General features: G+C 50.5%; 1 protein-coding gene across 1 annotated transcript in view; it reads left to right on the top strand.

Annotated features, from left to right (window-relative positions):
* LLGL1 (LLGL scribble cell polarity complex component 1) overlaps positions 1-12441 on the top strand; it is a 110567-nt gene that overhangs the window by 47587 nt on the left and 50539 nt on the right. The window contains exons 3-4 of the mRNA XM_038762517.1: positions 9413-9494; positions 9684-9814. Of these exons, the coding sequence (XP_038618445.1) occupies positions 9413-9494; positions 9684-9814 (213 nt within the window). The remainder of the gene's footprint in view (positions 1-9412; positions 9495-9683; positions 9815-12441) is intronic.

Below are 12441 nucleotides of genomic sequence, written 5' to 3'. Positions count from 1 at the left end.
AAGTTGGGAGTGGGGGAAGGGGAGAAGAAGGCCCGAAGAGAAGGTAGCAAAGGACGAAAGGAGAGGGTGTAAAGAGAAGGGATGCAACAGACTTTGAGGCTGACAGAGATAAGTGGGGAGGAGAGTGGCGCTGAGTGGGGCAGACGGTGCTGTCACAAGCAGTAAGGATTGCTAGGGAGCCTCTTGGTGTGAAAACGACCAAAATACCTCCAGAGCTTTGCCGCCGAGTCCCAGAATATCACAAGACATTTTAATTTGGGGAATGCGGGGGCAGGAGCAGGAGGGAGAACAGGTGCGCAGCCCTAAACTAAATTTCCCCCCCCTTTTTTTTCTCTCTGCCTGGCTGCTGAGAGCCAAACTCTTGGAATAAACTTAGGTTGCTTGGTGAAAACCACCTAGATGATTTCCTCGAAGGGGGAATGAGAGACTTCAGCCGTGTTGAGGAGAGTCGGAGGGGTGGGGATGGAGGGGGGATTGATTCAGTGTCCCCTGCCTTGTGGCTTCCCCCCAGCCCTGACAGCCTGGGGGGATCGAGATCCCACCCCATTTGTGACTGGGGGGTGGGGTGGAGGTCCTCAAAGAGAAACTTGTGACTCATCAGGAATCTTGTCCCAATCCTGGGTCTAGGAACTGGGGGGCTGTGACATCATCCACACAGCACTAACAATAATCGTGGTGATGATAATTGTATTTATCTAGTGCTTACTGTGTGCCGAGCACTGTATTTACGCGTGGGAGAGTCTACTATAGCAGAGTTGGTGGATGTGTTCCTGCTCACAAATGAGTTTATTTACGAACTTACTATGTGCCAAGCACAGCACTAAGAGCTGGTTTAGAAGCAAGATAATCACGTCCCACTTGGGGCACATAGTCTAAGTAGGAGGGAGAACAGTTTGAATCCCCATTTTGCAGATGCGGGAACTGAGGCACAGAGAAGTGAAGTGACTCTTGTACTTCCCAAGCACTTAGTACAGTGCTCTGCACACAGTAAGCGCTCAATAAATACGACTGAATGAATGAATGAACTTGCCCAAGGTCAAACAGCATAGAAGGGGCGGAGCGGGGATTCCAATCCACGTCCTCTGATTCCCAAGCCCGTGCTCTTCTCACTAAGCCACACCGCTTCTAAGGAGCAAAGCATGCAGTGTTAAGGGATGAAATGAGAGTGTGTTTATGTGTAGGCGTGGGGCGTCAAACATCAGACATCTCTAGACTTTAAATTCATTATGGGCAGGGAACATGTCTATTAATTTTGTTGTAGTGTACTCTCCCAAACACTTCGTACAGTGCACATAGTAAGTGCTCAATTAATTGATAGATGTGGCAGAGCTGGGTTTAGAGCCCAAGTCCTCTGATACCCAGGTCCATGCTCTTTCCACTAGGCCACACTTCTTCTTGCTGCAGGCTAGTTTCTGTTTGTTGGTTGGCTGTTCTCAGCTGGGTGTCTTGTGGGCCCCAAGCGGGTCCTTACTGACTGCCTTTTCACACCTTGAGGACTGAATGTACCCCGTAGCTTGGTGGTGTGTGCGGTAAGACTCAAATCTTGTTGTTCCCCCCTCAAGGGGTGGTGAGAATCATAGCTTTATCGGGAAGCAGCATGGCCTAGTGGAAAGAGCATGGGCCTGAGAGAGGATTTGAGTCCTAATTCCGACTCCACTTGTCTGCTGGGGTTTGTTTTGTTTTTTGGTGGTTTTCTTTACAGTAACTTGGTACGTGTTTTCTTCACAGTCTTCTAGACCGTGAGCCCGTTGTTGGGTAGGGACTGTCTCTATATGTTGCCAACTTGTACTTCCCAAGCGTGTAGTCCAGTGCTCTGCACACAGTAAGCGCTCAGTAAATACGATTGAATGAATGAAAGTGTTTACTATGTGCCAGACACTGTCCCAAGCACTGGGTTTGATGGAAGTTAATCAGGTTGGACACAATCCCTGTTCCACATAGGGAAGTCTTAGTAGGAGAGAGGAAGAGCATGGGTAAATCACATAGCTTCTCTGTGCCTCAGTTTCTTCATCTATAAAATGGGGATTAAAACCTCTTCCCTCCTGCTGAGACTGTGAGCCCCAGAATAATAATAATAATGACATTTATTAAGCGCTTACTGGGACTGAGTCCAGCCTGATTATCTCATATGTTTCCCAGCATGTAGTGAAGTGTTTAGCACAAAGTAAGCACTTAACAAGTACCATAAAAAAGGGGCCTGAGGGTGCCACCTGGGGGGATCCTGGAGGCAGCAAGCCAGGGGCAGCCAGGTTTAGAGAATTTTGGCTACAGATACTGCTCTTTAGGTCCATTTTGCCTTTTTTAAACTACTTGTGTGGTATCTCTGACTAACCTGCTTCCTAACCGGTTGATTAATGCCATGGCACATGGTCCTAAATTTGTTAATTTGTTACTTCCTGTTTCCTGTATCCGTGGTACTAGACTTTTAGATCTGGCTCTGGTTGTAGGCCTGTGTGACAGCCCAAGGGGTATTGGGATGCAGGCGGGAGTCAGGCAGGAGGGGCGAGAACAGAGAGCAGTGGGCCGCTCCTGGATTTGAATCCTCCACCCGGTGTTCCTCTACCATTCCTTAGTCTTCCCCCGCTCCCCAACTTGAGAGCATCAAGGGACTGAGAGGAAGGAAGCCATTCAGCGCTTAGAACAGTGCTTTGCACATAGTAAGCACTTAATAAATGCCATTATCATCATCATCATCATCATCATGAGGCATTGGGGGAGGCCTGGGAGAGAGGATTGACATGCAGGGTCCTTCCTAAATTAATTATTATGGTATTGGTTAAGAGCTTGGTTAAGAGCTATGTGCCAAGCAAGAAAAAGTCACTTCAGATGTGGACAGGGAATGTGTCTGTGATATTGTGTATTGGTTAAGCGCTTACTATTTGCCAAGCAAGAAAAAGTCACTTCAGATGTGGGCAGGGAATGTGTCTGTGATATTGTGTTGTACTCTCCCAAGCGCTTAGTACAGTGCTCTGCACATAGTAAGCGCTCAATAAATGCAATCGATTGATTCAGTGTTTCAGTCCCACATCTGGTCGCTGAGTGGTGACCAGATTTTTGGTTTATTCACAGCAGCTGCCCTCAGCTTCCATTTTGAGGCAGGTGAAGCGTTCTTTCCCCAGCCAGACTCCTTCTGTCAAGTTCTGGACACAATGCAGTTTCTAAGGAATTGTCTATCCATTTTAACTCCCTAGCTCTCGCCGGTTCTTGCTCCCCATGCCTGGGAAGCCAGCTGAGCTATAGGCAGGTGGAGACGGGCACGCCGTTGAGAGGGCATTGAGCCTCAGAGCAAGCAGCTCTGTAGAGAAGGGCAAAGCAGCAAATTGGACTTCTATTTGAAGTGGAGGTGGATTGGTCTCCATCTCAGTATTTTGCTTTCTCATCATCCCATTCCTCACCCTGACTGGGGCTTCATTACATTGGGGGCAGGGGTATGTTGAGAGAAGACATTCTCCAGAGTCCAGGAAAATGCTCCAGGAATAGGAGACGCACTGGTTTTGAGGGTCGTTTCCTGCCTTACAAGACCACCTCGGGATCCTCAGGCCATGAATCTGTTATAAGGAGAAGTGAGATGGGTGCTTCCTGCATCGGACCCAGCTGCTGCTCTTTTTCAGTTCTTTCCTGCTGATAAGGGGGGTAGAATTCTTCTGGTTGGTGGCTAAGATGAGCAGTCTTCCTTTAGGGTGGGCTGGGGTAGCCTTGGAGGTCCTGTCAGTTGCTCTTTCTGGGCAATAATAATAATAATGATGGCATTTATTAAGTGCTTACTATGTGCAAAGCACTGTTCTAAGCGCTGGGGAGTTTACAGGGTGATCAGGTTGTCCCACGGGGGGCTCACAGTCTTAATACCCATTTTACAGATGAGGTAATTGAGGCACAGAGAAGTGAAGTGACTTGCCCAAACTCACACAGCTGACAATTGGCAGAGCCGAGATTTGAACCCATAACCTCTGACTCCAAAGCCTGTGCTCTTTCCATTGAGCCACGCTGCTTCTCAATGATCCTGCTTCATTCATTCATTCATTGTCGTATTTATTGAGCGCTTACTGTGTGCAGAGCACTGTACTAAGCGCTTGGGAAGTACAATTTAGCAACAGATACCTGAACCTCCAGGGCAGGCCAGGCAGTCAAGAACCCAGAAGAATTTGTGGGAGTTTGGAGTTGGGAAGTGCCGTCTTTCCCATCTTTGGTGTAGCCTACCTGGGGAGCCATGGGTCTCCCCTGAAAACTAGACCCAAGCTGGTTGGGCCCTCGAGCGTCTGGGTCTTGGTAAGGGCATGGTGGAAGCAGCAGGTCTTCACCAACAAATCTTCCCGGAGAGCCTAGTGCTAGAGGGAGTCGCGGAGTGTGGGGAAGACCCAGATTTAGCCCTTGAGCAGTTTGGACCACAAAGAGGAGAAGGGGAGGCAAACAAACATGAAAAATAAATAAAAGCACAAATGTATATAAGTACCATCTCCCCATCTAGACTGTAAACTCGTGGCGGGCAGGGACTGTGTCAGCTATATTGTACTCTCCCAAGCACTTGGTATAGTGCTGTACATGCAGTAAGCAATCAATAAATATCGTTGACTTACTGACTGACTTCCATGATTTTTTTTTTTTAAAAAAAGGACAGACAGGGACCGGCAAGCATACAGAGCACGGGCCTGGGAGTGACGACTTGACACCTGTCCACATGTTTTGTTTTGTTGTCTGTCTCCCCCTTCTAGCCTGTGAGCCGATGTTGGGTAGGGACCGTCTCTGTATGTTGCCAACTTGTACTTCCCAAGTGCTCAGTACAGTGCTGTGCACACAGTAAGCGCTCAATAAATACAATTGAGTGAATGAATGAATGAATGAGTCAGACAGTCATGGGTTCTAATCCTGGCTCTGCCACTTGTCTGCTATGTGAACTTGGGCAAATCACTTCACTTCTCTGGGCCTCAGTTTCCTCATCTGTAAAAGGGGGATTGAGACCATGAGCCCCACATGGGACAGAGACTGTGTCCAAGCCGATTAGCATGTATCCACCCCAGTGCTTAGTACAGTGCCTGACACGTAGTAAGAGCTTAACAAATACCAGAATTATTCTTGTTATTATCCTGGTGAGAGCTGTGATTATGCGCAGAGGAGTAGCAGGAGCTGAGATCCGTGGGTTCAGGGAGGGACCGGGGCAACGTGAGGCAAGGTGCTGGTGGGTGGGACTGCCGCGACCCCTGCACCAGCAGGTGCAGAGCCCGGGGTGCAGAACACTGTACTAAGTGCTTGGGAGGGCACAATATAACAATACAACAGAAACTTTCCCTGCCCACAATGAACTTACAGTCTAGAGGGAGAGACAGATGTTAATATATATAAAATACAGATATGGCCATATCTGTAATAGTAATAATGGCATTTATTAAGCGCTTACTATGTGCAAAGCACTGTTCTAAGCACTGGGTAGGTTACAAGGTGGTCAGGTTGTCCCACGGGGGGCTCACAGTCTTAATCCCTATTTTACAGATGAGGCACAGAGAAGTTAAGTGACTTGCCCAAAGTCACAAAGCTGACAATTGGTGGAGCCGGGACTTGAACCCATGACCTCTGACTCCAAAGCCCGTGCCCTTTCCACTGAGCCACGCTCCTTCTCTACTATACACGAGTAGAGGAATCTTTACTTCCATTATTATTATTTATCCAAGCTGCCGGCCCTGGTGCATGCGCTTTCACTCTCCCCCCTGCCCCCCGCCGATGCCTGGCCGCGGCCCCGCTGAGCTCAGATGATCGACGCAGATGGCTCTGAGAATGCAGATTTTGTGTTCTGAGTTTCGCCCCTGGTACAAGTGGCCACAGGCTTGGCATAGCATAGAGAAAGCAGCTTCCTCCTCTCCCTCTCTTTCCCTCCTCCCCGTCTCCAGGAGTTGGGAGTGAGATTGATTAGAGAGTTCTCATCATACCTCCCCTGCTTCTCTCTGGTGTGACAGAGCCTTTTCTCTTTCTGCAGTGGCTGGCAATGATTGGGAACTGGGAGCTATTCTCCTGGGCCTTCTGTGTCTGCTCCTCCTCTAGTCTGTAAGCTCCCTGTGGGCAGGAAACATGTCTACCAACTCTGTTGTAGGAAGCAGAGTGTGGCCTAGTGGAAAGAGCACAGGCCTGGGAATCAGAGAAAGTGGGTTCTAATCCCGGCTCTGCCACGTGTCTCCCGTGTGATCTTGGGCAAGTTGCTTAACTTCTCTGTGCCTCAATTACCTTATCTATCAATCATCATCATCATCATCATCAATCGTATTTATTGAGCGCTTACTATGTGCAGAGCACTGTACTAAGCGCTTGGGAAGTACAAATTGGCAACATATAGAGACAGTCCCTACCCAACAGTGGGCTCACAGTCTGGATTAAGATTGTGAGCTTCATTTGGGACAGGGACTTTGTTCAACCTGATTATCTTGTATCTACCGCAGCACTTAGAACAGTGCTTGGCACATAGTGCTTAACAAATACCACGATTATTGTTATTACTACTCTCCCAAAAACTTAGTTCAGTGTGCTGCACACAGTGAGTGCTCAGTCAATGTCATTGATTCTGCAAGCAGAGACTCATGCAAGGGAAGGTCCACCTTCAAAGGTGGAGAATCAGTCGTAGTTGAGTGCCTAACTGAGTTTGGCACTATGCACCTGAGAGAGTAAAATAGAATTTATAGACTTGATGAATTTATAGACCTTATCCCTGCCCTCAAGGAGTTTCCAATCTAGGGGAGGAGATGGACAATAAAATAAATTACAGATAGGAGATGGGGGACTGTCGTGGCTGGGGGGAGGCCATCGCCTGTGGTGAGGACCGGAGCCCGGTTCAGGAGCTTCTCCATGGGGCCTTCCGCACCCTCCTCACCCTGGAGGGTCAGGTGAACCCCCTTTTCTCCCACACTGAGCCCCCCTTTTCCTCTGATCCCCCTCCCCATCGCCCCTACTCCCTCCCTTGGCTCAACAACACCCCACCACCACCACCACCACCAACACCATCCCACAGCACTGGGGTGTACAGGTACATCTCTATAATCCCATTTATTTGTATTAATCACGTGTATAGATCTGCCTGTCTACTAGTTTTGTTATCTGTCTCCCCCTTTTAGACTGTGAGCCCATTGTTGGGCAGGGATTTTCTCTATCTGTTGCCGAATTGGACTTTCCAAGCACTGAGTACAGTGCTCTGCACACAGTAAGTGCTCAATAAATACGATTGAATGAATGAGGAAGCAATGGAGTATAAAGTTAAGTGCAATGGGGGTGTCAGTACTGAGGTGATTAGGTGATACAGAAGTTCTGAAGTGTCAGCAGGGAATGAAATGGGGGGGGAAGATGAGAGATTAATCAGAAAAGGCTTCCTGGAGGAGACGTGGTTTTAGAAGTTCTTTGAAGATGGGAGGAGCAGGTGTCAGATGCGAAGGGGGAGAGAGTTTCAGAGAGGAGGGAGGGTGTGAATAAGGGGTCTGTTTTCCTCCCACTTTATCCCCACTTCTCTCCCCATCCCATTCCACCCCCATTCACCAATTTTCTGTGGGCTCCTCAGAACCCTGCTATCCTGGCAGCTTGGCCTCCAGCAGACAGTGGGATGGAAGTTCTGGAGAAGACTGACCCTGTGTTTCAGAAGGCCTGGCTGTATTCTCTGGAGTTCCTTGCACTTCCCAGCATGTTAAATCGGTCTCTCCCACCTCAAGCCCTTGAGGCTCCACACCTAAGCTTCACCTGACTAGATTTGGTCCTGGTTAAAAACACCCAGGAATACCAGGCTCCTGGTGAGCAAGGGGACGGCGAGGGGGTCGGCTCTTTGCCACGATAGGTTGGGATGGACAACCACTTAGCTGGCTGCCAGAAGCCTTTGAAGTGGCTTTCTACAGCTTCCAGACATGGTGCCTGAAGGGAGCCCCCAGCCCATTTATAATAATAATTGTGGTATTTGGCAAGCGCTTACTACATGCCAAACACTGTATTAAGTGCTGGTGTAGATCCAAGGTAATAGGTCCCAGAAGGGACTCACAATCCTTGTAGGAGGGAGACCAGATATTTAATCCCCATTTTGCAGATAAGAGAATTGAGAGACAGAGAAGTTAACTGTTTTGCCCAAAGTCAGACAGGTATGTGATGAAATCGGGATCAGACTCCAGGTCCTCTGACTTCCAGCCCTGTGCTCTTTTTACTAGACTACGCCGTTTGCCACTTGCAGCTGCTGCTCAGCTCCGTCTGGGCAGTGCTGGAGGCATCTCTCGTGGCCATCTCTCAGCTATGTCTCTTTCTCTGCCATCTATCTCTCAGCCATCTCTCTCTCACTCATCTCTCTCCCTCCTCTCAGCCATTGCTCCCCCTCCCTCTTGGCCATCCCTCAGCCAACCCTCCATGGGAGGTGAGGGGTGGATTTATCTCCCCTGAGCAAAACCTGAGAGCTGCCGTCCCTTTGAGGGGAGGGTCCAGGGGTCTCTGAGCTGCTGATATCGGCTGTTCGGGCACCCGGATAAGATGCGGGAGTTGGATAGTGAATGTGAACTTCCTGTCTTGCTTTTGCATCTGGGACCGACGACAGCAGCGGTAGAGTTTGGGAGCCTGTGTGTCAGCGTGCTGTTCTAGGGTCTTGGGAACAGACAGTGGAAGCCAGACACTTTACCTACCATTGAGGAGCTTGTGGAGTCTGGAAGTTGAGGGCTTTCAGCAGCAGAGAAAGCAGAGGTAGAGAACTAGGGCTCCCCATTTGTGCTTTTTTTTTTTGTGGTATTTGCTAAGCATTTACTATGTGCCAGGCACTATACTAAGCACTGGGGTAGATACAAGCTAATCAGGTTGGACGCAGTCCCTGTCCCACATGGGGCTCACAGTCTTAATCCCCATTTTGCACAGGAGGTAGCTAAGGCAAAAGAAGTGAAGTGACTTATCCAAGGTCACCCAGCAGACAGGTGGGGGAGTCAGGATTAGAACCCAGGCCCTTCTAACCCCCAGGCCCATGCTCTAACCACTAGACCATGCTGCTTCTCTGCATCTGCTTCTTTAAATGTGTCTCCTAGTGGGTCCCGCCAAGCTGAGCCGAGCCTTCTCCTCAGATCTGCCTGCCGCGAGGCCCTCAGAACCTCTTCAAGGCGGGGAGCAGGCTACACCCCAGTTCTCTGAGCCCTGGCCATTTCCCCAAAGCCCCTGCCACCCTGGCACTCCTGCCCCTTTGACTCTGAGCCCTGGAAGAGTCAGGGTTCTCTGTGGTCAGTGGGGAGGGAAGAGACATTGACTTGGTCCAAGGGATAAAGAAGCAAACTCCGCTTCAGCCACCCCATCTGTTAAATAGGGGTGGTAGGGACGCCTAAAAAGAGAGGAAGGTACATGGTAAGTAACAAGCCCGGGGCCAAATTGGGGTAAGGATGTTGGCTGTCTGTCTCCCCTGGCGTTAGCCTGTCCTTGACTCTGCCCCCTGCAGATATGGGGCACCCGGCGTGGAGTTCACAGGGCTGCACAAAGAAACGGCCACTGTCACACAGATGCACTTTTTGCCTGGTCAGGTAAGCTCGTCCATCGCTTCCTGCCCCTTCCGCCTGTCCTCTCTCCCCTCTCAACTTGACCGCTGCCCATGTAATTCTGGGGTGTGACCGCACCCTTCCTCTCCCGGGAGCCCAGCTTGCCAAAGGGACCGGTTTCTTTGAGTCAGGCCGGCAGCCTCGTTCAGGTCTCTCTGCGCTCTGCCTCCCCAGGGCCGGCTCCTATCCTTGCTGGACGACAACACCCTCCACCTGTGGGAGATATTCCAGAAGGACGGCTACTCCCACCTGGAGGAGACCCACAACTTCCTCTTGCCAGGACGCCCGGGTTTCGACAGTGCTAAGTACTGGAGGCCGCCCTCCTCTTTTCTCTTTCTCGTTCGATGCGGGGAGGGCAGAGGAAGGCTAGGTGGCTCAGGGCAAGGGACCCCTCTATTAACCGGGGGGGTGTGCGGAGGGGTCTTGGGAGATGAGATCGAGGTACAGAGGGTAGATTGGTGTTAGTGAACTGCATGGGCTGGGGGGTAGTTGGAGATCAGTGAAGTTAAATAAGAGGAAGGGATCTTTTTGAGGTCCTCCCTGACTCCAGGCATGAGTTCTTCCCTGGAGAAAAGCATAGAAACCAGAAGTGGGTCTTTTGGTGGCCAATCTCAGCCTCGGAACCTCTAGGCTATAACTCTGTTATGGCCAGGGAACATCCCTGCTCATTCTTTTGTATTATACTCTCCCAAGCGCCTAGTACAGTGCTCTACACAGAGTACACGTTCAGTGAATGCCCTTGATGAAAATATGTAAGCATGAGAGGGCCAGAATGGGAAGGCCGCCCCTGCCCAACCTCTCAAGGAATCCCAGGGACCACCATGATCCCTTTCCACCCATTCTTCCAACTATGGGAGGGTGGTGGGGGAAATGCGGAGCTTCTGGACGGCAGCCACTGTGCACAAGGCCCCTGAGGTTCTTACCGAATCTTGTGGTTTGAGTCAGAGCTGGGAGTCTGAGAAGGAGGATATAGCAGGAGGGGAGGGAGAAGGGATGTTTAAAGGTCTGTGGAATACAAAGGATGCTTGGAGGGGGCTGGAAGGGAGGGAAGCAGCAGCTCTCAGCTGGCAGTGGCTATTTCTCATTCTCTCCCCTTTGCAGTTGTGAGCGTGTGTACGTGTGTCTGCTGTGCAGCGGAGAAAATCAGAAGCCTGGCATCAATATGCCTCACTCCCTTTGGGCACAGACCAAGAGGCCTTAATAATAGTACTTGTAAAGTACTTACTGTGTACCAAACATTGTACTGAGCCGTAGGGTAGATACAGTATATGTAGGTTGGAAACAGTCCCTGCCCACACAGTATTCACAGTCTAAATAGAAGTGAGAACAGGTAGTGAATCCCCATTTGACAGACGGCAAATCTGAGGCACAGAGAAATGAAATGTCTTGCCAAAGGTCACGTGCTAGAGTGGGGATTAGAACCCGGCTCCTCTGACTTCCCATGGGCTCTGCCCCCCGGCCCAGTCAAGTCCAGCCTTCTGGGGCCCCAGACAGATCTGTTGCTGTCCACATGCTGGTGACCCTCTGTGGAGAGGGCTGGGGGTCGAGGTGGGGCAGAGGTGTGCCCCGGCATTGTCTGCCCCTGCAGCCCAACAGCAGCAGCTTGAGTGAGGTCCTCAAGGTTCACTTTCCTAGTGGCTTCCTCCTTCTCGGTGCGGCTGCAGGTGGTGACACCGAGGCCCAGGCTCCTGTGGTCTGATTGGGGCTGGGGATGCCCCCTCCACTTTCAAAAGTTTCCATCATGAAACAAAGCAGCCTGTTGTGCAGTTGGATTGAAAATGAAAGTAATTTTTGAAGACTCTTGACAGCCCTAGGCTGGAGAGCTATGCTTCACCTCATTCCTGGAAAGAGAGTGGTTGCCTCTTCCCCACCTCACCCCATCCAGGTCATTGTACGGAGCCCAAGGCCCCCTAGCAAAGCAGCCAGTCTCTAGTGCCCACCCTCCCCTGGCAACATTCCCTTGGCTTTCTCCCAGGCAAGTTTCTTGATGTGATGCCAGGCTCCTAGGGCAAAGCAGCCCCTTCCCTGCCTGGCTTCTGCAGGCATTCTTGGGCCCTGGAGGTCAAGAGAGCTGTTGGGGGAGGGGGACCTGGGAGACTGGTCCATAGTGGCATCTGCCCACTTCTAGCCTGGCACCCGATCCCTCCATCCCTGGGGCTGAGAGGAGGCCTTCAAAGCACCTTTATCCTAAGCAGAACCTGTCACATCCCTGCTTACCTGTCAGTAGGCACTGGTCGGCGTGGCCGAATGTATTGGATTTTTCCCTCTACAACGTGGTAACTAAAATCCTGAAACCAGTGGCCTATGGGGGCAAACTGTACTCTCCAAATATAAGCTGCTGAATCGGGAACACAGGATGGTCCAGAAAGACCTTTCAGATTAGCTCCCTGAAGAGAAATGATCTCTGACTCTGGATCTGTGTTTTTCTTTCTTTCTCTCTCCTCACTCTTTTTCTCTTTCTCTTTTCTCTCTCTCTCTCTCTCTCTCTCTCTCTCTCTCTCTCTCTCTCTCTCTCATATTCCCCCTTCTACCCTTCCCCCCATTATTGCAAGAAATATTAGCATGCAGTCACTCAGTCCTCCTGGCCAGGATCCAACTGGCATGAGAGCATCCCCAATCAGTAGTATCTGTCGAGTGCTTACTCTGCACAGAGAACTGCACTAAGCATTTGGGAGAGCACAGTAGAATTAGTAGACATAATCATTGCTATTAGGAGCTTACAGTCTAGCAGGGGACAGAAATAAAATACATTACAGCTTGGGCCCCGGCCAGCTGGCTTCTGCTCCCTCTGCGGGTGAAGTGCGTCACCCCAGTCCCTGCAACTGGTGGTCAGTGTGCTTCTTCCTCTCTCCTAACCTTCCCAAGTGTCCCAGGCCTTGTTCCTGGATCCCTAGGCCCCTGCCCGAATTAGGAAGCCCTTTGATGGGGTCAG

This window comes from Tachyglossus aculeatus, chromosome 21 (assembly GCF_015852505.1).
Source record: "Tachyglossus aculeatus isolate mTacAcu1 chromosome 21, mTacAcu1.pri, whole genome shotgun sequence".
Taxonomy (NCBI): Eukaryota; Metazoa; Chordata; class Mammalia; order Monotremata; family Tachyglossidae; genus Tachyglossus; species Tachyglossus aculeatus.
Note: the sequence above shows the minus strand (reverse complement) of the source record. Positions and strands in the feature narration are given on the sequence as shown.